The 22791-nt window shown below is 34.0% G+C and overlaps 1 protein-coding gene across 5 annotated transcripts in view; it reads right to left on the bottom strand.

Annotated features, from left to right (window-relative positions):
- Positions 1-2088: 2088 nt before the first annotated feature.
- Positions 2089-22791, bottom strand: part of LOC148083272 (uncharacterized) — a 55311-nt gene continuing 34608 nt past the window's right edge. For 4 of the 5 annotated variants that reach the window (XM_087786442.1, XM_087786445.1, XM_087786443.1 and 1 more), the window contains 11 exons: positions 17216-17335; positions 15558-15706; positions 15331-15473; positions 13332-13579; positions 11986-12298; positions 10286-10466; positions 5449-5553; positions 5333-5383; positions 5221-5251; positions 3747-3998; positions 2089-2571 (listed from right to left, as the gene is read on the bottom strand). In XM_087786442.1, the coding sequence (XP_087642568.1) occupies positions 2561-2571; positions 3747-3998; positions 5221-5251; positions 5333-5383; positions 5449-5553; positions 10286-10466; positions 11986-12298; positions 13332-13579; positions 15331-15473; positions 15558-15706; positions 17216-17335 (1604 nt within the window). In that variant the 3' untranslated portion in view covers positions 2089-2560. The remainder of the gene's footprint in view (positions 2572-3746; positions 3999-5220; positions 5252-5332; positions 5384-5448; positions 5554-10285; positions 10467-11985; positions 12299-13331; positions 13580-15330; positions 15474-15557; positions 15707-17215; positions 17336-22791) is intronic. The other variant, XM_087786444.1, reaches the window with a different exon arrangement.

Genomic DNA, 22791 nt, shown 5'->3' with positions numbered 1-22791 from the left:
GGTTGAAAGTGTATCTCATGGAAAATATCATTTAATAAAATCTGAAACTAACATCTTTATCTTGTTTTATTTTATTGTGTATTACAAGAGGTGTCACAGGTGGACACTCTAGATAAGGGTATTTGTTCTGAAGTCCACAGTATTGATTTGAATGTTAAAACTAACGCTACACTACAGATCTTACATTGATAGAGTTTGCACGAGCACTCCTGGTCCCTGCACTACAAGGTTAAATGCAAAGACCAAGAAAACTTGCATGTTTTTGGAAACTGGTAACGGTTTATATAGTTGGTGCTAGCACCTAACTTTGATGGAAACAATCTTAGTTTTCTCAACCACAGCTTTCTTTAACTTAAATGTGGCTTTTAACATTTTTACATTCAGCCTGACTTGGTTTAATGTCTTATTTCCCATAATGACCTAATGTTGCACTTTATTATATTGATCTACTGTAAGTATTTTGTGGTTATGAAGGTACATGTTGCGTAAAACTTTTTACTGGATATTTTTTATAAGTAGCTCCCATGGTATGGTGTGGGCACATGCACAAGAAGAAACTTGGCAAGATCTGAAACAATTGGTTTAATTTAACAAGTTTGTCGAAATATTTTAAGTTAATCATTATTTAAAATGAACTCTTTTTTTAAAAAGGTAAAATTTCAAAGATTGAAAATTTTCAATTTTTTTTTTCTTTGTCTATGGCTTAATTACAATAATAAAAAATAAAAATAAATAATTTCCAATTCAATATTTGTTTAGTTTTTAATACAATACACTTTTCTTTTGTACCAGCACTTAAGTTAGGTTTGAGTTTTTAATATAAAATTATTTGATTTTCAATTATTTAAATTAGAATAATTAAACCGTTTAGAAAAATTAAAATCACTAGTTTGTAAAAATGCTGCTGGTTCTGGATCCGATTTTCTATCATATATTCCGTTTATCTTTTATCTGTTTACAAAAGTTTTTGATTCTGAAATATACCCTTTTAATATTAAAAAAATATTGAATTGAATTATTCAATAAAAACAAATTAAACATTTAAAAATGTAAATTGTTAAATCCAAAATTTAAAAAAATAAATATTTAAATGCCTAAATAAAAACATTTGTAATGTTATACTAATGCTTAAATTTTAGGATGGATACTCATAGTAAACTTGAATATTCTTTTTGCTAAGGGATGTCAAAGGTAAACTTCAAGTATACTACTTCGATTTTAGTATAAAATAACTACTCATAATACATTTAAATATACTTTATTTTGCTAAGGTACACCAAAAGCAAATGTCAAGTATACTACTTCGATTTCACTATAAAATAACTGTACTCATAAAAGATTTTAATATATACTTCGTTTTGCTAAGGTATGTCAAAAATAAACTTCAAGTGTACTACTTAAATGTTAGTATACAATAAGTATACTTATAGTACACTTGAATATACTTCGTTTTGCTAAGGGATGTCAAAAATAAACTTCAAGTGTACTACTTAAATGTTAGTATACAATAAGTATACTTATAGTACACTTGAATATACTTTTCTAAGGGATGTAAAAAATAAACTTCAAGTGTACTTAAATGTTAGTATACAATAAGTATACTTATAGTACACTTGAATATACTTTTCTAAGGGATGTAAAAAATAAACTTCAAGTGTACTACTTAAATGTTAGTATACAATAAGTATACTCATAGTACACTTGAATATACTTCTACTTCTAAAAGGCAACGAGTTAAAAAACAAGAATAAATGTGAAATTAGAATTTTGTTATTTTAATTATTCTTATTAGAAAATAATACTATGTATTATAAAAATCGGTAATTTGGAAAATACGGTATTGTTTTAATTAAATTATTTAAAGTAAACCCTTTGAAAGTTGTAGAATGAAATAATTAAAATAAGAATAATATAAAACATTTCAATAGAAACAATGATTTCAACATTTAACTATTCAATCTTCTTATGGCTCTGATACACTTACAAACACTGCCATCTAGCGGTGGACGCATCGTAGTATTTTTATTGATTTATTAAAGGAACAATATTTAAGAATAAATGAAAAAAATAAAAACGTTAATCTTGAGAAACCCTTTGTTAAAGCTTTATTTCTCTCGCAGTCAGACTCATTTTACATTTACATACACTGTCTGCAGTCGTTAAATAAACGCAATAGTTCCAGATAAAAACAACAAACAAAAAACACACACACAACTTAAGATAACAACATAATAATAACAACCATTGTCAAATATGATAAAAGATCTTACACTTGAACCTCTCAGTCATCTTTTAAGGTGCGCCATCAAAAATCTGCTGTGACGTTTCAAAGTTTACAATCGATGCACCGGAACAGTGAAGACAGAGAACAACTTGTTTATTTTTAAATATATTTTTAAGAGTAAAGAGTTTTTTTGTTTTTGTTTTTGTTTTATTCTTCTTTTGTTCCAGGCCCTCTTTTCATTCTCGTCGCAGTGGATTCTAGCGTCGGTTTGTTTGGCACACTTCTGGATAGGTCGCTCCGGTGCTGGAGCAGTAAGGCGCCGTGGAGGTGGAAGAATCACAGGACTTCTGCAAGAAAACATTTGTGCATTATTTGTACCACAGAAGAACGAGTCGGAGATGCTTTAATGAAGATAAAAAAAAATAGTGACATCAGAAAAATGAATAGTTGACTATTTTAAGGTTTAACCTTTTTTTTTTTAATTAAATGTTTTAAAGCATTTCTTTTTTTAAATAGTTAAGATAAATTATAAAATTAACTTCTATATTGAAAGGTTAAATGTAACAATTTTACACTTATTTTTTATTGCATTTTTACATTAAATAATGATTATATTAAAAGATTGATACGTTTTTTTTCAACATCATTATATTGAATTATTCATATATTAAAACGTTGATCTGTTTTTATGGCATTTTTATATTAAATAATGAATATATTAAAACGTTGCTAAGTTTTTTTTTCGCATTATTATATTAAATTATTTGTATATTAAAATGTTAAATTAGTTTTCATTGCATTTTTATATTAAATGATTCATGTATTAAAACGTTGATCTATTCTTATTGAATTTTTACATTAAATAATTAATATATTAAAAGGTTGATATGTTTTTTTTCTGCATAATTATATTAAATAATTTGTATATAAAAAATTTATATTCGTTTTCTTATGGCATTTTTATATTTAATTATTCATATTTTAAAACGTTTATCTATTTTTATATTTCATTATTTATATATTAAAAGGTTGTTTTTTTCGTTTTTTTTCATTATTATATTCAATCATTTTAATATTTAAAAGCTTGAAATTATTTTGATCGCATTCATTATTTTAAATATTTTCAAAATAATTGACTTTTTTTTTTACACATAGAGTTTGATATTCTATTGAATATAATAATATTAATAATCATACAAATAAAAGTAGACAATGTGTCAACTTTGTGGGGTCTAAAAATATTTCACATTACACGTCACATTTAATTGATTTTAAATATTCAATAAAAACTCATTCAACCTGTGTAATATAGAAATCATTAATTATATATATATATATATTAAATTAAAAAAGTTAATCTTTCAATATAGAAACTATTTGATTTTATTATTAATAAAAGTAAATGCTTTAAAAAATATATTGATAATTTGAAACATTAAATTCAAACATTCAATATTCTGAGTGACATGATCAGCTGATGATCAGCTGATGATCAGCTGGGATATCGGGGTTGGAATCGTACCCGCCACATGCTGAGTCTTCATGGAGCCTTTCTTCATGAGAAAGGGTTCTGCTGCTCCCTCGAAGGCCAGGATGGGATCGGACACCATCCCGCCGGGACCCTGCTGAGGATTCCCGCCGCTGTTCATCTGGATCATCTCCTTGAAGTCGCCGTTGGAGGCCGAGACCCCGTTCTGGTGGCTGCCGCTCTGGACCCCGTTCACCGCCTGTGGGGAGCCGACCCCAGAACTCTGCCGGCTCTCTGCTGCCACCCCTGGACAAAACATGAACTCATTATATTGACGTTCTTCACCCGTGTTGTCTCTGGGTCAAGGTGACCCGAAGGCCTGAAAACAAATGTGCTTGTGGTATCCCTTGTGTTGTCTCTGGGTCAAGGTGACCCAAAGGCCTGAAAACAAATGTGCTTGTGGTATCCCTTGTGTTGTCTCTGGGTCAAGGTGACCCGAATGCCTGAATACAAATGTGTTTGTGTTATCCCTTATGTTGTATTAAGGTAAACGACTATCACTGGTGCAGATAATACACATAATAGACACATTTGTTTTCGGGCCTTCGGGTCACTTTGACCCTAAAATAACACAAGGGTAAAAATGAGCATTAGGTGTGTGAGAAAATATTGATACACTGATTTATCATAATACATATTTCACAATACTGTCGCAATATAAAACATGGTTTATAGTTTGATAAAGTTTGGATAAAATAAAATAATTTGCTTGTAAATTACAGTATATAATATTGTTATCCTAGCTCTCGAATGTTTGATATTTCAATAAAATAAAAATCAATTTATCTACAATTAACATGCATATATTCATGGTATTTATTCATTTTTGTGTTGCCACTATAGGTACACATTTCATATTTTATTGTTTTGCTTTCAAATTATATTTAATTTTTATCCTATATTTTACTTCAATAAAGTTTGATTAAAATAAAACAATTCAATCGTTTTAATTACAGTTAACATGGATATATTCACAAGGTTTATTTATTTTTGTGTTGCGATTGAACTTAGCTTTTTTCCCTTTATAATTTATTTTTTTGCTTTCTAATTATATTTTGTTCTTATTTTAGCTATTTTATGGTTTATATTTCAAAAAGTGTTTAAATAAAATACTAATACCATTTTTTTTAAAAGATTTAAATAATTGATTTTTGGGTTGTAATTAATACGTCCGGCCTCTAGATGGCAGCAGTAATTACATCCTCCACAGCTAAAGGAACAATGCAATCCCACAAGATCCCAGAGATGACTGAGGACGAGAGGATACAGTGACTCAACCAGCTTTTAAAGCCGATGTCTGGACATATTTAGGTTTGAAAACAAACAAAATCAGTTACGACTTCATCAAGAGTCATGTGGTCTGTAGACTCTGCAACACCAGAGTCAAGTACCACAATACTACAAATATATACTTCAATATCGTGACACGTATATGCAATACGCACTCCTAGAATTGAAGTGGACTCACCGGTGACTTGTTGCGGCGCCTTCACGTCCTTCTGTGACACAAGACAGAAATCTTTATTTAAAAAAAAAAAAACGACAGAATATTAACTGAAACCATAAGAAACCAGACGTACTTTATCCGCGGCGTCGCTCTTCCTCGTCCTCTTCATGATCTCCTCCAGACGCTGCAAACACACACAGAGAAGACGTTAAAGTCTCGACACAGGACTCTTCGAAGTGATGTTCTCACCTTCTTCCTTTCCAGTCGCTCCTTCTCCTCCTTCTGGAAGTGTTTCTCTCGCTCCACGCGCTGACGCTCGGCCTCTTCACGGGCCTTCGCTTCTGCCTCCTCCCTCTGTGGTAAAGATAAGCATTATTAACGCTGTTCTTTTGTACAATTAAAGTTGACATGAAGAGTGTTTGCCCACTTACGGCCGACAGGGGGCAGCATTTCATCAGCCCAACTGCAGCACTTGAGACCATTTTTTTTAAGAACTTTTGATTAAATGTTTTATTTATAATATGTGCTGATCCGAGCAGAAACAGAAACATCGTTGACTCAACAAAACCCGTGAATGCAGTGAAGCTGCGGCTACTTTTCCATTATCACGTCAACTGTTTACCGTCCTTTATGGAAGGAGTTACCAACGATAGAAACTCACACAGTTATAATTAACCCATGTGTTATTTCTGGGTCAAGGTGACCCGAAGGCCCGGCGATAAATATGTTCGTGGTATCCCTTGTTTTTTCTATGGGTAAAGGTGAGTGACCTCGCTTGCTTCCATAAATACATATGCAGTGGTGGAGGTCGTTCACCTTGACCCAGAGGCAACACAAGGGATACCACAAACACATTTGTGTTAAAGATTTTCACTGTGAAATATCTTATGGTATCGATCATATATTTTTCTAATTAATGTTGTTATTCTATTATTTTTATGGTTCCAATTTTATAATTTTATTTGTCTCTCAAGTTTGATTTATCTTTGTACGTTTAATAATAATTTAATAATTTTTAATTGAATTATAAAAACATATGATATTATATATATATATATATATATATATATATATATATATATATATATATATATATATATATATATATATATATACTGTATATATACATATAATTTTTAATTGAATTAATTGAATTTGAATTGAATTATAAAAACATTGTATTATATACATATATATTTATATATATTATATTATTTATATATGTATATATTAATCATTTTTATTACGTTTAATAAAAAATATTAAATTATTATTAAACGCACAAAGCAAAAAAAAGCAAACTTGAGAGACAAATAAAATTATAAAATTGGAATCATAAAAATAATAGAATAACAACATTAATTAGAAAAATATATGATCGATAGACAATTTCTATTGGTTGTTCATGAACATATATATATATATATATATATATATCTTTTTGAACAGCCAATGGAAATGGTACAAAATAATGAACAATAAGGAAAATGTATTAATTAAAAACAAACATACATTTTAAACAATAGTATGATTGTGAAAATAAAGGATTACACGGCAGACGCAGGTGATTAAATGTTGTAATTTGAAAGCCAGAAGTTTATTCCCTACTTCTGAATGGAGATATTAGAAATTATGAGATTACAGGGATTAAGTGTCGGCGCTGTTGTGTCGGCACTGTTGTGTTCTTCAAACTTTGAAACATAAATTCACATTGAGAGATTCAACACAGAATTTCACATATATTTGGGATCCTTTCCTTTCATACTTTAACATATAGACTTTGCTAGACTGAGAGAGGTTAGTTAGAAGTATCACTAACTGTTTTACTTCATTCAACGTTTTCACTTTATATGGTTAATGAAGACCAGGATGTTGAGGTAATTTTTGTATTTAATTTGCTTTTCTTTTTTTTTTTTACCCAATCTTACAGTAGAATAATCAATATTATTGATGGCTTTCTTTGGACTGTTCCATTTGTATTTTCGTTTTATTGTGAATATTGTTAAATAAAATAAACAAAAATCAAATCATGTTATATATTGTACACTGTGATCACATTTGTTATTTCCAATAAAAAAATACTAATAGAAAATAATACCATATCTTAGATAAATGACAATATTGATGGATTTTTAGGGCAGTTATTTTTCTTTTCTTTTGTATTTTATATAATTTTTGAGTTTTTTTCATTCTACACAAAAATAAATTAAATCATGTTGTATATTGTACAGTGTGATCACATGTGTTATTTCCAATAAAAATATTAATTGTGACCCGATTTTATATTAATGAAGTATAAATAGATTTCTTAGACTATTGCATTTGTTTTTAATTTTATTGTATCTATTTTTGGCATTTTTTGTTTAATAATAAAAAAAATAATAATAAAAGAAAAAAACAATAATGTTGTATATTGACACTGTGATATAATTTCGTACTTCCAATAAAAATACAAATAGAAAAAAATGTTAACTGTGTGACCCAATCTTCTATTATTGATGGATCTTTAGGGCAGTTTGTTTTGTTTTCTTTTGTATTTTATCAATTTTTTGTGTTTTCTTTTATTCTATACAAAAAGAAATTAAATTATGTTGTATATTGTACAGTGTCCTCACATGTGTTATTTATAATAAAAATATTAGTTGTGACCCGATGTTATATTAATGTCAAGTATAAATGGATTTCTTGGACTTTTGCATTTGTTTTTCATTTTATTATTGGAATTTCTTGTTTAATAAAAAAAAAAGATTAATAAAAAAAAATCAAATAATGTAGTATATTGACACTGTGATCTATTTTCTTACTTCCAATAAAAATACAAATAGAAAAAAATGTTGCCTGTGTGACCCAATCTTCTATTATTGATGGATTTTTTTAAGTACTATTTTAGTCATTTTTTGATGAACTAAATAGGCTCTTAAATAGTCAAAATCTGTACTCATGGTTATTGACGAAGAAGTACCGTTGGTGATACTATAAATATCTTCATTAAAAAATGATCCGAAACTCCACTCTTCACACGAGCCACTGTGTTGTCGAACTACACGTTATATTATTCAGAGGATCCTTCAAAGAGGTTTCGTCGGGACAAGAGTCACTCGGAGCAAACAGTCTCCGCCGGAGTCTGCAGCGAAGGAGGAACAATGGATCCATTGACAAGAGAATGCGAGTGAGAGCCGGAGCCCGAGGCGTGGCGCTGATCCGACCGTCAACCAGAGAGACAGAGAGAGAGAGAGAGAGAGAGAGACCGGACGGCAGCGCACAGGCCCGTCACTATCTTCACCGTCACCATCGCTAGTATAGAGGTCACCAGCTGCCGTGTGCCCGGACCACCACCACGACAGCAGTCGTATTCTGACGCCTTAATCTTCCCCGTCAGAGAGAGACCTCGAGCAGACTCCCCCATAAACCCTGACACCCCATAAACCCTGACACCCCCCCCTAGATACAGTCGTGTTAATCTGTACAGATGGTTGATGGACTTGATGTTGATTATAAAGTTTAACTGTCGACACATTAGAACATCTCACAGCAAAATGAAGTATATTGAAATGTACTATGAGTACAGTTATTTTATACTGACATTTAAGTAGTATACTCCAAGTTTACTTTTGACATCCTTTAGCAAAATGAAGTATTTCCAAGTGTTCTATGAGTACAGTTATTTTATACTGACATTGAAGCAGTATACTCAAAGTTACCTTTGACATCCTTTAGCAAAAACAAGTATTGTCAGCTGTTCTATGAGTACAGATGTTTTATACTGACATTTAAGTAGTATACTCGAAGTTTCTTTTTGACATCCTTTAGCAAAATTAAGTATTGTCAGTTGTTCTATGAGTACAGTTATTTTATACTGACATTGAAGTAGTACACTCGAAGTTAACTTTTGACATCCTTTAGCAAAAAGAAGTATTTTCAAGTGTACTATGAGTACACTTATTGTATGATAAAATTTAAGTAGTAAACTTGATGTTTACTTTTGGCATACCTTAGCAAAACAAAGTATATTCAAGTTTACTATGAGCACAGTTATTTTATACTTAAATCAAAGTAGTATACTGTAGGTTTACTTTTGACATCCCTTAGCAAAAAGCAGTATATTCAAGTGTACTATGAGTATAGTTATTTTATACAAAAATCGAAGTAGTAAACTTGATGTTTGCTTTTGACATACCTTAGCAAAAAGAAGTATATTTAAGTGTACTATGAGTATACTTATTGTATAATAAAATTTAAGCAGTACACTTGACATTTACTTTTGACATACCAAAGCAAAATTAAGTATATTTAAATGTGTTATGGGTACCGTTTTTTAGTACTAAAATCGAAGTAGTATACTGGTTTACTTTGGGAATCCTTAAGCACAAATAAATACATTAAAATGTACTAAGAGTATAGTTATTTTGTACTTAAAGCAAAATAGTATACTTGAAATTTACTTTTGACATCCTTTAACAAAAAGAGGTATATATTTAATTGTACTTTGAGAATCCTTTTTTATATTAAAATTAAAGTATACTTTAAAGAATGTACTGCAAGTACAGTATACTACTTTTCTTTGGGCAACCACAGGATTGTGTTGATCCAGAAGTAAACCTTGCAAAGGATTATGGGAGTGGGTGATGGGCAGAAAAATACTTTTGATGTTTTTTTTAAGATACACATTTACTTTGATGTATTAACCCTATAATACTTCTACACCTGTACGATCATGTAGTGCAGGAGTTCAGGCTCCTAGCAAATAGTATTTTTGACATTTTGATGTACCTTGAAGATATACAACGAAAAAAACGCCAACGTCTACAAGTGTCATACAGTAGCGTAGTCCAAGAGCATAAGTTTAATGACCAAAATACATACTCATAGTATTAACCTACTACCTTGGTAGTATAAAGAAAAGTGTATTTTTTTGTATACTTTATAACTATTTTTTGTAAACTAAACTATAGACTCAGAGTTTGCACTCGTAGTATATTATCAGATTAGTATACTTTTAGTACACTACAAATACATATACCTTCGTATACTTACTATACTTTAAGAATTCTTGATCGTTCATATTTTCATACATATTTCTTCTCACCTGCTTCTGCTGCCGCTCGTTCTCCTCCTGCTCGGCCTTGACTCTCTCCTGCGCCTCCTTCTCCTCCTCGGCTCGCTGGGCTTCGTCTCGAACCCGTTGTTGTTCGGCCATGAATCGCGCCTCCTCCTCGCGGCGCTTCCTCTCCTCCGCCTCGCGCACCATCGCCTCCTCCTTCAGGATCCTGCGCGTCACACCAGAGACCATTTAGTAAGTAAGTAAGTAATATTTATTTATATAGCGCTTTTCGAGACCAGGGTCACAAAGCGCTTAGACAATCAAAACAATACTCAAAAAAGTACATACTTTAAAGATCAAGATAATACTTAGAACAACACAGGAGTTCGAGAAATTCAAGGAAAAGCCTGAACAAATAGAAACGTCTTAAGGTGTTTCTTAAAGGAGTCAGTAGACTCCTTTAAGAAACTATATAAAATGAATCTAGCCATTTTATAGATTTTCTAGATGGCTAGATTGTTAATCTAGCCATCTAGAACAAACTACCACAATTATAAAAAGGAATTACAGGTTACGGATAAGAAACCCTTTGTTTTGAGTTAATGCTAACTTAGCTAACTTTAGCATTGATGTGGCTAAGCTAAATAGCGAACCAAGCAAAAACTGCTAACTGCTGCCGCTAATGTAGATCAAATAAAACTGATAAAAAAAGGTATTTTTAAAGTTTTCAATGTAAGGTGGCGATGGCTGTGAGCAACGTGACTAAATTTTACATAATTTATTGACAATATAGATGTATAAAAAAGTGGATAAGCATATTCACTCTTGGTTTTCATGCTAATGCTAATCTCTCTGCTTACATTCAATCGTTCAGCTTTATTATGATAACAGTTTTTAGATAAAATAAAATAAAATAATGAAATTTAATAACACAGGATGACTAGAAACAGTGTTGGAGGAACAACTTTAGAGAAGATTTATCATATTTAAGTGTAGACCAATCAAATCAAATATACTTTTGTAAGTGGATTTTTGTTTCAGAGACAAACTGTTCAGTAATAATGTTTGTGTGTTAAACTGTCATTAACACTTTTATTTCTAACCAAACAAGATTTTAAACTGCTTGGGTGAATCTAGATTCGATTAAAAAAATATGCCATATAAATTACCATTATTATTATTATTATTATTGTCAATGTAAGGTCAGTGAATAAGAGCAATAAGTATGGGTCCAATAACGACTATAAAAAAATGTTTATCAACAAAGGTTGATCTTTAGTTTAACTACTAATGTTAAACTTATATTCAACATAATACAGATTTATTACCTTCTTGCAATGCATGATGGGAAATGCAAAGAGACTAAGGAGATGTTATCTTCTGTTATCTTCCAATAATATCACAAAGTTTCTAATCTTTTCTCTTTTTTTTTTGGCTCCAAAATATATTTTCTTGTATTTTAAGTAGTCCTCTTCTTTAGAGGACTTATATTACAATTTTACAGTTTTGAAAGTACATTTTTGTTTGGTTTACAAACATTTTGATGTTGAAAATGTTTTTGTGTGAGTTATTATAATTGTATATTTGTTCCTCTATAAACTCACTATAACAATGAAAAGAACACGGCAAATAAGTAACAAATCACATCCCATAATAGTTCAACAAAGGATGCTTCACTAAGAAATCAACTTCATACTTCAAGTGTGGAAAAACCTCCTTCTCTGATACTTTAACTCCCGACTGACCTGTTCCTCTGCTCCTGCTCCTGCCGCTCCTGCTCCTCCTTCTCACGCTGCTCCCGGGCTTGTCGGCGTTTCTCCGCCAGCGCCCGGGCAGCCTCCTCCTGGTTGTTGGTGCCGGCCGAAGTTCTGTTGGTCTGGGCCGCGGGTGTGGCCACGGGGGCCGGGGACGGGTTGGAGGGCGAGGTGGTGCCGGAAGGAGAAGCAGATGCTTTGGGCTCCGGGCTGAGATCTACCGGTGAGGGTGTGGTGACGGCCGGAGGGCTGAGGGAAGGAGGCGCGACCGGAGCGTCGGACACAACGATGGCAGGAACAGCATCTGTGAGGAAGACGAGGATCAACAACAACAACAATGTTAGCTGGTGTCAACAAAGACAAAAGTACTTTTTAAAACACAAGGAGCATTTTGTTCTGGCGGATACTCCTGACAAAGCATTGCAGAGTAATACTATGAAGCCTCACTGTGTGACGAAGCCTTGCAAAGTATTACTACAAGGCATCATGTTGCAGCTGAGTAATATTATGGAGCCTAGCAGAGTAATACTTTGGAGCCTCACAGAGTAATACCAGAAAGCCTTGCGGAGTAAAAGTTCAGAGCCACGCAAACTAAAAGTACAGAGCCACGCAAAGTTATACTACAGAGCCTCGCAAAGTAATACTACAGAGCCTCGCAAATTAATACTAGCCTGCCGGAGTAATATTACAATGCCTTGTGGAGTAATACTAGAAAGGCTTGCATAGGTAATACTATGAAGCCTCACATAGTAATACTACAGAGCCTAGCAAAGTAATACTACAACGCCTCGTGGAGTAATACAATGGAGCCTCGAAGAGTAACACTACAAAGACTTGCAAGAGTAATACTACGAAGCTTCGCTGTGTAGCTGAGTGATACTAAAGAGCCTTGCAGAGTAATACTACATAGCCTTATGGGGTAATACAACGGAGCCTCGAAGAGTAATACTACAAAGACTTGCAAAAGTAATACTAGGACGCTTTGCTGTGTAGCTGAGTAATACCTAAGAGCCTTGCGGAGTAGTACTACAAAGCCTCGCAGAGTAATACTACAGAGCCTCGCGGAGTGATACTACAAAGCCTTGCAGAGTAATACTACATATTTTGGGGAGTAATACTACATCGCCTCGAAGAGTAACACTACCAAGCCAAGCGGAGTAATGCTACAGCGGCTTACAGAGTAATACTATGGAGCCTCACAGAGTAATACTATGGAGCCTAACAGAGTAAAGTCTAAATAACATAAATCAATTATGTAAATGAGGAAGAAGATTGCATCAATAACAGCTAAAGTATGAACATATGCGACCAATACTCATCGCCATGGCAACACTCACTCTTCGTCCCCTGTGGGGTGTCGGGCTTCTGAGTTTGGGGGTTCGTTTCCACAGCCACGGCGGCGACCGCCTGCGGCTGAACCCTGGCCGGGGTCTGGGCCCGTTTGGGCCGCGCCTTGGTGCCGGGAGGCGGCGTCTTCTTGCCGACGGGAGTCTTGGAGGAGCCGCCGCCCGGGGCCAGGGGCGACAAGGGCCGACTCTTGGGGGCCGCCGGGGACGGGGGTCGGTTTTTGGGCTTGGCGGTGGAGCTGTGGAGACGGAGAAAGAAGAGACGACAACACGGGAGCGTTAAGAGTATGTGGAATGTTGGGTCACCACATGGATCCGTGGCTGCAGGGAGTAACAGGAGAGCAGCTCCGAGTGGAAAAACCTTGTGGTTCTCCAGAGCGTTCAAGTATCACAGTCGCTCTCTCTTAACTGGCGACCTTATGAACCGTCTTGTCGCCCCAAGAGTCATCGACAGAGTGAGATCATCCATTGTTTTTTTGGAAAAAGAAGACATTATTGAGAGATGCTAAGAGGTTCATGGAGATTTAATCTTGGTCCGAAAAACTTTTGAGCCTTTTGTGACAGAATCACTTCATTAGAAAAATATAAATGCGTATTTTTACAAATGATTAATCTTTTTTTGTTTTAAAGATCCATTTAAAGATGATATTATTGAATTCATTATGCCCTTAAAAGTAAAATAATCCAGTTCTTTACAGCAGATGACACCACTCAAACCCTTGTAGGAGCCAAGGTCCAAAGAAGTTCTCGCAAAAATGTGTTATTTGCTATTTTTGACAACATATATTGGCAAGAATCTCGCGATTTTTTTACGTATCAAAGATACATATTTTTTGGTTTCATCTACAAACTTATTAATAGTAATAATATTTGTGTGTATAATTGTCAAAAACACTTAAATGAACAAACAAACAAAGATATTTTTTGCATTTATCAATTTAAGGTCAATGGCTATGATTTATAAGAATGTGATTAAATGTCATATCATGCCTTAATCGTTGCGGTATCTCAGGGTAAAGGTGACCCGAAGGCTCGAAAACAAATGCGTATATGGTATCCCTTGTGTTTATGTCTCGGTCAAGCTCAACGACCTCCACCACTGCATATGTATTTATGGAAGCCTGGGAGGTCGTTGACCTTGACCCAGAGACAAGACAAGGGATACCACAAACACAATTGTGTTTTGGCCTCTGGGTCACCTTGACACTGGGATAACACAAGGGTGAGTATTACAATTATTTAAAAAAATGATTGAAAGGAAACCATTTTTATTTTTAACTATGGCAAGAATCTGGCGTTTTTATACGTATCACGATAAAGGGACAATGATATGATATATATTGCGATATATAGTGATACTGTAGTAACAAGTATATATATGTATTATTGTCGAGTACTTGACTCTGGTGTTGCAGAATTTACAGACCAGATGACTCTTGACGAAGTCGTAACTGCTTTCATTTGTTTTGAAACCAAAATATGTACCAAACATCAGCCTTAAAAGCTGCTGGAGTCACTGTATCCTCTTGTCCTCAGCCAATCTTCTTTTTTATAAATCATTTTATTGCTCCTTTAACTACAGAAGATGTAATGACTGCTGCCATCTAGTGACTGGAAGTTTAATCCCAACACAAAAATGAACAGAAGCACATGTTAATTGTTACTTTAAAAATAAAATAAATTAAGTAAGTAATGATTTAATTTAATAAACAATTTATTGAAATAAAACGCAAAAAGGAATTATGATAAAAATGAAATATTTGAGTCGTCTTGTCTGTAACTCCGCACTGGTTCTGAACATGGGGGCCCGGGACCAGTACCGCAAAGAAATAGAAAATAAATGATAACATTTCTGCCTAAAATGTGTGTTATTTTGAGAAAAAAAAGACAAATAATTATGTTAGTTTTTCGGTCAAATTCGAACAAGACCATTTTGTCGCAGAGAAATCCTGCTGATTCAGCGTAATTATAAGATGTATTTAAAGAATACCTTGTCTCTGGCCGGGACCTCTGGGTGGAAGCACCGGGCGAGGCCGTCTTCCTCTTCGTCTGTGACTTCTCTTTAGTGAGAGCGTTCTTCTCCTTTTCATTCTCTCGCTCCTTGTCTTTCTTCTCTTTCTTCTTCTTGTCCACCTGTCGAGTGGAGGGAGCCCCAGTGTTATTATCACGACCACCCCGAGACGATCAACCCTTCACCCTGGTCCAGACTGAACGTACCGGGGTGGAGTTTCTCCGGCGCTGCCTCTGGGTGATGTCCGGCGTGCTCGCCGACGAGACCCTCCAGCGCTCGGCGGCGTTCTGGTGTGTGTGGTGGGAGCAGGCGTTGAAGGGGCTGGTGGAGGCTGAACGGGAGCAGTGGTGTGAGTCTGAGTGACACACATGCAGAGGGGTGAGACAACCCCCCGACACACAACAACAACACCATGCAGTGACACACAACACCATGAACTCTTACACATTTGTTTCTTTAAATGTAATCAAACTGAACATTTCAGTGAGTTGCAGGGATGCAAAGTAAGCGAAAATGTGCTTTTATTTTGAAGGAATTGAAAAAAAATGACATGATTTAATTTAATATTCTGTACAAAATATTACTAAATCAGGAAAAAGTTATTTAGCCTAACTAAAAATGTCAGTTGGTCATAGAAATGTGAGCAAAATAGTGCTTTAATTTATATAAATAAATTAAAATTAATGTGTATATATAATACATGTGTCCAAAAATATTTCAAAATCAGGAATAAATTCTTAGTAAAACATTTTAAAACAAACTTCACTTTGGTTTTAAAACAGTGCTTCTCAACTGATGTGTCAGTTGAACAGTGGGCAGAATTTTTCTTATTATTATTTTAAAGTAAAAAAAAACATTATAAAATGATATATTATGTAAAAGAAAAACACAAAATAAGGAGAACAAAGTAAAAAAGATGTTAAGCAAACAAAAGCTTTCACTCATTACTCATGTCGATGTCAACAGTGGGAAAAAACATGGTGTTATTTTGAAGGCATGAACAAAAGACCCATTATTTTATGTAACTAAATAAAAACAAAAACTATTTTCTTTTTTTCTTGTGTGAAAGAAAATTCAAACATTTTAATCAAACTTTACATTTGTGAACATGGTATGAATGCATTTATCTTGAAGGATTATTAATATAAACATAATTCATTTTGAAAATATTCTATGTATTCAATTAGATTTTTAGAAGGGGATCAAAATAAAAAATAAAAAAATGAAATTGATATTTATATTTAATATATAAAAGGCTATGAATTAAAACATTCAGACCATTAGAAACTCAATATCAAACTCTATTAATCAGAATTAATTAATAATTAATTTTGAAAATATTATATTTATTAAATTCAAAAGAACAATAAAAATAAAAAAACATTTTCAGACCCAAAAGTGCGTTGCGGAGATTTTAACAGCGGGTAGTGTTGGGTCGATGAAGCTTCATGAAACAGTGTCATGTTGTTTAGAGCTCACTAGGTGGCACCATCATTTAAAAAATGATGTAATGCTTCTTTAGAACAGTTGTTTAAAACAAAGGAAAATAGTGCAGAGATCGCCATCTAGCGGACTGTGAAGATAATGAAACTGCTTCATGAAGCTTCATGAGAACATCACTAACATTGGGTATAAAAGCTTTTATTTTGAAGGGGGTTTACTACACTGTGAAACGATGATCATGGTTACAGGAAACATAATTTAAACTTTATTTTGACGGCCCAATCATAGCAGCTTTGTTTTTAAACCATAATCACCTTCTTATAACTTACTCTTAATGTAACATTACATGATATATTTGGCTTGTTTTCAATCGAGGTACGTTCGCACGCAGACGAGGAAGAACCTTTATTTTGACACTCACGGGAGTCGCTGTTGTTCAGAAGCGTGGCGGCGCTGCGACTCCTGGCGAGGAAGGACAAGGTGGGCGTCATGAGCCGCTCCACGATACGACTCTCCCACGGACTGAGGCGCAGACTCCGGGCTGAGACGAGAAGACATTTAAAAAACAAAATGAAAAAACAAACACACAAGTCAGGAAGATTATTAAGAGATTCCAACAAGTCAACCAGGTTTCTCTCACCAGTCAAACAAAGAATGTTATTGACTGAAGCCCCGTCAGAAACGCCTCATGCATCTCCGACATTAGCAGGTTTCATCTCTGACTGTGAGCCAAACATCTTTTTTCATCGTCACGAGGTTCATGCGAGGTGAGCGTGTGACTGCGTATGTTTGGATAATAAAGAGTGAGGATGATTGGAAACATGAGGCGATTCGCTCGCAAACAACTTCTGCTCGTGTCGTTTGTCTTCGTGAAAAATGATGTTTCGGAAAAATAAGCACATGATGTGGACCATAAAATACATTTTAAAGGAATAAAAATGTCATTTCATGTAATATTGTTTAACTTTGTTCCAGATAAATATAAAAAAGTAGAATATGGAAATATATCAGTGCCTAGAATATTTAATGGTAAAATGTAACATTTCAAATATTGAAATTTCAAATTGTTTATAGATTTTCTTTAAAGCTTTTATTATATTTAATTAAAAATTAAATGAATTAAACAATTTGTATATTAAACATTTGTATATATTGTTGTATATATATATATATACATTTGAAAATATAAAATGCGATATTAATCCATGTTAATAATAATAAAAAAAATTGACAATTAATTAACAACTAATTACATTTTTCAATATATGTATTGTTCAGTTAAATTGTTCAGTTAAAATAACTCAATGCTTCAATAAAAACACATTTTTAAACACAATTTAATTCAAAGACTTATATACCTCCACCATCAATTCTCTTGTGTGTCCTGCTGCTCCTATCAGCCCTGTCTTTCCAGCTGACAGCAATGCATTATTGAGATTTTTTAGTCAAAATCAAATCGATCAAAGAAAAAATCCCTCCTCTTGTGCGTGAAACCTCTGCTGTCACTGAGCCTGTCCCCAACTTGTGGTCCTCATTTAACAATGTGACTATTGTCATTGTTTATTTTCATCTCTAAACAAGAAGGATCTGTCTCGCATGCACTTTATAGAAAACTCTGCAGCGAGAATTCTAACCTGCTCTAGTAGAAGAACTCACATTTCCCCGATCCTTAAAACTCTTCACTGGCTGCCAGTTTCTTTCAGAATCAATTTTAAAATTCTGGTTCTTACTTTCAGATCTATTCATGGTCCTTCCATTAGTTATATGATCCAGACTTACACCCCAGCTCGGGCTCTGAGGTCTGTGGATCAGAATCTACTGATGGTTCCTGAACACGGTTCAGGACCAGAGGAGAGAAATCCTTCCAGACTGTTGCTCCTAAGCTTTGGAACCATCTTCCTCTGTGTTTGATGATCTACTGACTCCTTCAAGAAACATCTTAAGACAATTTCAATATTTTAACTGTGTATTGTTTTTGATTGTTTGTGACCCTGGTCTAGAAAGGCGCTTTTCAAATAATCTTTACTTACTTACTTAAATAATAGAAGCACATGTTTGTGACATTAATGATAAAAATCCATAATAAATGATTTAACGACAAATTATTTTCTCAAAGCTCAGAAATCTTCATGGATTTCCCTCCATTATTTTGTATCTTAGAGCATTTCTTTCCCTGCAAATTTCACACCAAAATAAATAAACAATGATACCTTGATAAACAGAGATTATTGTCAAGGTCAAACATAATACATTTGTACTAAAATGACCGAATAAATATTTATTTTTAGCTGTTTATTGATATATCCTCAGCACGATCCGTCAGAACACTTGCTTTATTTTCCAACTACACAGTCTTTTATGAATAGAAAGATATTAAGACAATATTAATACAAATGTTTGAATTATATAATAAATGAACAGATGTTCCCTAAGATCTGTTCAACCAAACAGGACATCAGGAAAAGGCCATCGTCGTATTGATTCTTGCTCTGAACAACGTCAGCATCACCTTTTCAAATCCTGCCCGAGACCATGTTTTATGACGGAGTGGTAAACTGACTGGCTGCTGTTGCTTAGCAACCCTCCTCCTTCCTCCTCCTCCTCTCCCTCCAATGCGGCAAGAGGAGAAGAAGCATCGAGTGATCGACGCTGCCTTAGTTCCAGATTTATGTCTCTGGAACGTCAGCCTTCAAGCTGTCACTGATGATGTGCTGCGAACAAAATGTCCTTGATTTGTCCTCCTTCTAGTGTCAGAGCATCAGAGGGGCTTAAAACACAAGATCTTGTTTTGATCGTTTGATCATGTCTGGAGAAACTAATCCGAGATGACGCTACTCATCAGCAGTTACGACTCCTCTGAAGATATAGAAACACTTAAACATTGAAATATTTATTTCACGGTACTGTATCGATATTCAACAACACTCTTACCTGTATTTATTTGTTTGGTTTTTAAATCATACATTTTTTATAGTTATTTTATTGTTTATATGTCACTAAAAATTATTTATAAAAACAAAATTGACGATGAAGATATTCACAACATGTCTTTAAAATGATTGTGTTGCAATTACATTTCTGGCCACTAGATAGCAGCAGTCATTACGAACAGATCCTGACGATGGCTGGGGATGAGAGGATACACCTTTTCAAAAATGAATTCTATTTTTATTACAATTAACATGAAAATATTCAATCCGTTTGTTCATTTTTGTGTTTTATTAAAGTTCCATCCACAAGATGGAAGCAGTCATTAGGCCCGCAGCAGCTTACGCGAGAATGAAATTCCGTTTTATCCCGTGACTGAGGACTAGAGGATACAGTCGACTCCGGCAGCTGTTGTTTTGGATGTATTTAAAAAAAAAAATAAAGCAGTTATGACTTTTTTAAGAGTCATGTGGTCTGAAAATTCTGCAACATTCCTACATCATAATCATAATAAATCTATTACGTATCGTATCGCCAGATTCGTGCCAACGCACTCTAGTAATCAATAGACCTTAAACGCTTTTCTTAATAAGAGTTTTTGGTGTTTTTCTTTCAATTAAAGCTTGAATTGCTGTTGTTGTGACGATGACTTACAAGCTCCTTGTTGATACCACATGATGCTTAAACTTGCGATTTTTTAATACATTTAAATAAATGAACGTAACAAATGAATTACATTCGATTCTAACACGGTCTCACGCTTCGAGTGTGACAGTCACGCAATTTGACCCATTCCCACACCACACTTGACATTTCTCACGCTTAAATTTTACCCATTGAATACTTTATATTTATTTTTTGAATGATTATAAACTTTGATCATTTTTGCATTTTTTGCATTTTTAAAATCCAGCCAATCACTGAAGCCACCACGCAATATTAACCAATCAGAAGCAAGATAAGGCGGGTCTATCTGTCAGTTCAACATTTAAACTCTTATAGAAAACGTCTTAACTTAACAAAAACATCGTACTGCTGTCAATGTATCAGTTGTTCGAGTGTCTCTCTGTCATGAGCTGCACTTTAATCTGAAAAGTTCTCGCAGAACTGTGCAGTAAATTCGCTGTTCAGAAGGAGGAAATAAACTTTCAAATTAAGAGCGCATCTGCCTGCCTTTGTCATCAGGGAGATTCTCTGAAATGTTTTAAATTGACGTATGTTTATCTATTTTTATCATTCCTTAATTTGTCCATTATTGCCATATCTATTGATTGATTAAACTAATTAATATCGTCACCCAATAAATAGGTTTTAAATAATTAAAATTACATCCGCCCTTTTTTTCCTACTTGAATAATCAACTTTGTTAAGAAAAAAACTTCCTCAAAAATAGAATACAGACATGTTAGCTTGTTAGCTTCTTGTATTACGTTCAAACAAGTCAACACTTAATCACACCAAATGTAAGACACAGCCTCTGAAGCACATTCTTTGATTATACAGTTTAACAGTTTATGATTTCACTCTTTAATTCATAAAAAACTTCCTTTCCATCAGCATTTGAGAGTTTCCAGATCCTTTATGGACATTTATAATATTCTATACAACATCTGGACCGGCTTAAATCTCTTTTTGCTACGCTATTAACATTATATTGGAGATTAAGACCAAACGTTTTAACTTCACTTTATAATCAGCTGACTTCCCAGACTGCACACTTTAAAGTACATTTTTCATGCTTTACTCTTTACTCTAACCCAGGGGTGTCGAACATACAAGGGCCCAAAACTGTGGAGTTCATATATATGTATAATAACCAAACTGTCTGAATTACTGATGATCGTTATTGTTTGTTACTCATCTTATCTTAAACACCAGATCCGTTATAGGACAACACATCAACATAAACATTCATCTTCTTTGATTTGGAGCCAAACAACTCGGGGGCCACATAAAAAGGACTTGCTGGTCTGTATCAATCCCCCCCCAGGCCATGAGTTTGACATTAGTATAGTGAGGCCAGGGGGCCAAATTGGGCCGTTTGACTGCAATTCGTGTCCCTCATGATGATAGAGTACAACTACAACAATTATTATGTTTAAATGTATCAGTAAGATGTTTTTAATTTTAGGCTTAGACTTAAACACATTTTATAATGTAAATATTTCAATGAAAAGAGAGTTTTGACAGACACATATTGATGATACAATAGATGTCCAAATTCTATTTAAAACACACTAAAGCATCATAGCAAGCATATATACCCAGTGAAAAATCATATTAATGTACAACAACATTAAATAATATATAATAAAATGTTGTTTTTTCTGTCTATATTGTTGGCTTGACTGGCCCCTACAGCAGTCACAGTAAACAATGTGGCCCTTTAATTACCATCCTATGCTCTAGCCCAGACCCCGAGAAACACTTTTCGTACAGACATATTTCAACATCGATCAAGTGTGTTGAAATGTTTTCAGAGGATTGAAAATGGCTTCAACAGTTTGTTTTTATGTCTAAACAAGAAGGATCTGTCTCGCCTGCAGTTAATACAAAACTCTGCAGCGAGAATTCTGACCTGCTCTAGTAGAAGAACTCACATTTCTCCGATCCTTAAATCTCTTCACTGGCTTCCAGTTTCTTTCAGGATCAACTTTAAAATTCTGGTTCTTACTTTCAGATCTATTCATGGTCAGAGTCCTCCTTCCATCAGTGATCTGATCCAGCCTTACACCCCAGCTCGGGCTCTGAGGTCTGTGGATCAGAATCTACTGATGGTTCCTGAACACGATTCAGGACCAGAGGAGAGAAATCCTTCCAGACTGTTGCTCCTAAGCTTTGGAACGATCTTCCTCTCCCTCTGTGTTTGATGATCTACTGACTCCTTCAAGAAACATCTGAAGACGTTTTTATTCGTTCAGGCTTTTCCTTGATTTTCTGGAACTCCTGTTGTGTTCTCAGTCTTATCTTGACCTTTAAAGTATATACTTTATTGAATATTGTTTTGAATATTTAAGCGCTTTGTGACCCTGGTCTGGAAAAGCACTCTATAAATAAAAATTACTTACT

The sequence above is a fragment of the Callionymus lyra genome, chromosome 3 (genome assembly GCF_982586985.1).
Source record: "Callionymus lyra chromosome 3, fCalLyr1.hap1.1, whole genome shotgun sequence".
Lineage (NCBI taxonomy): Eukaryota > Metazoa > Chordata > Actinopteri > Syngnathiformes > Callionymidae > Callionymus > Callionymus lyra.
The sequence above is the reverse complement of the archived record's forward strand: the minus strand, read 5'-3'. Positions and strand labels throughout refer to the sequence as shown.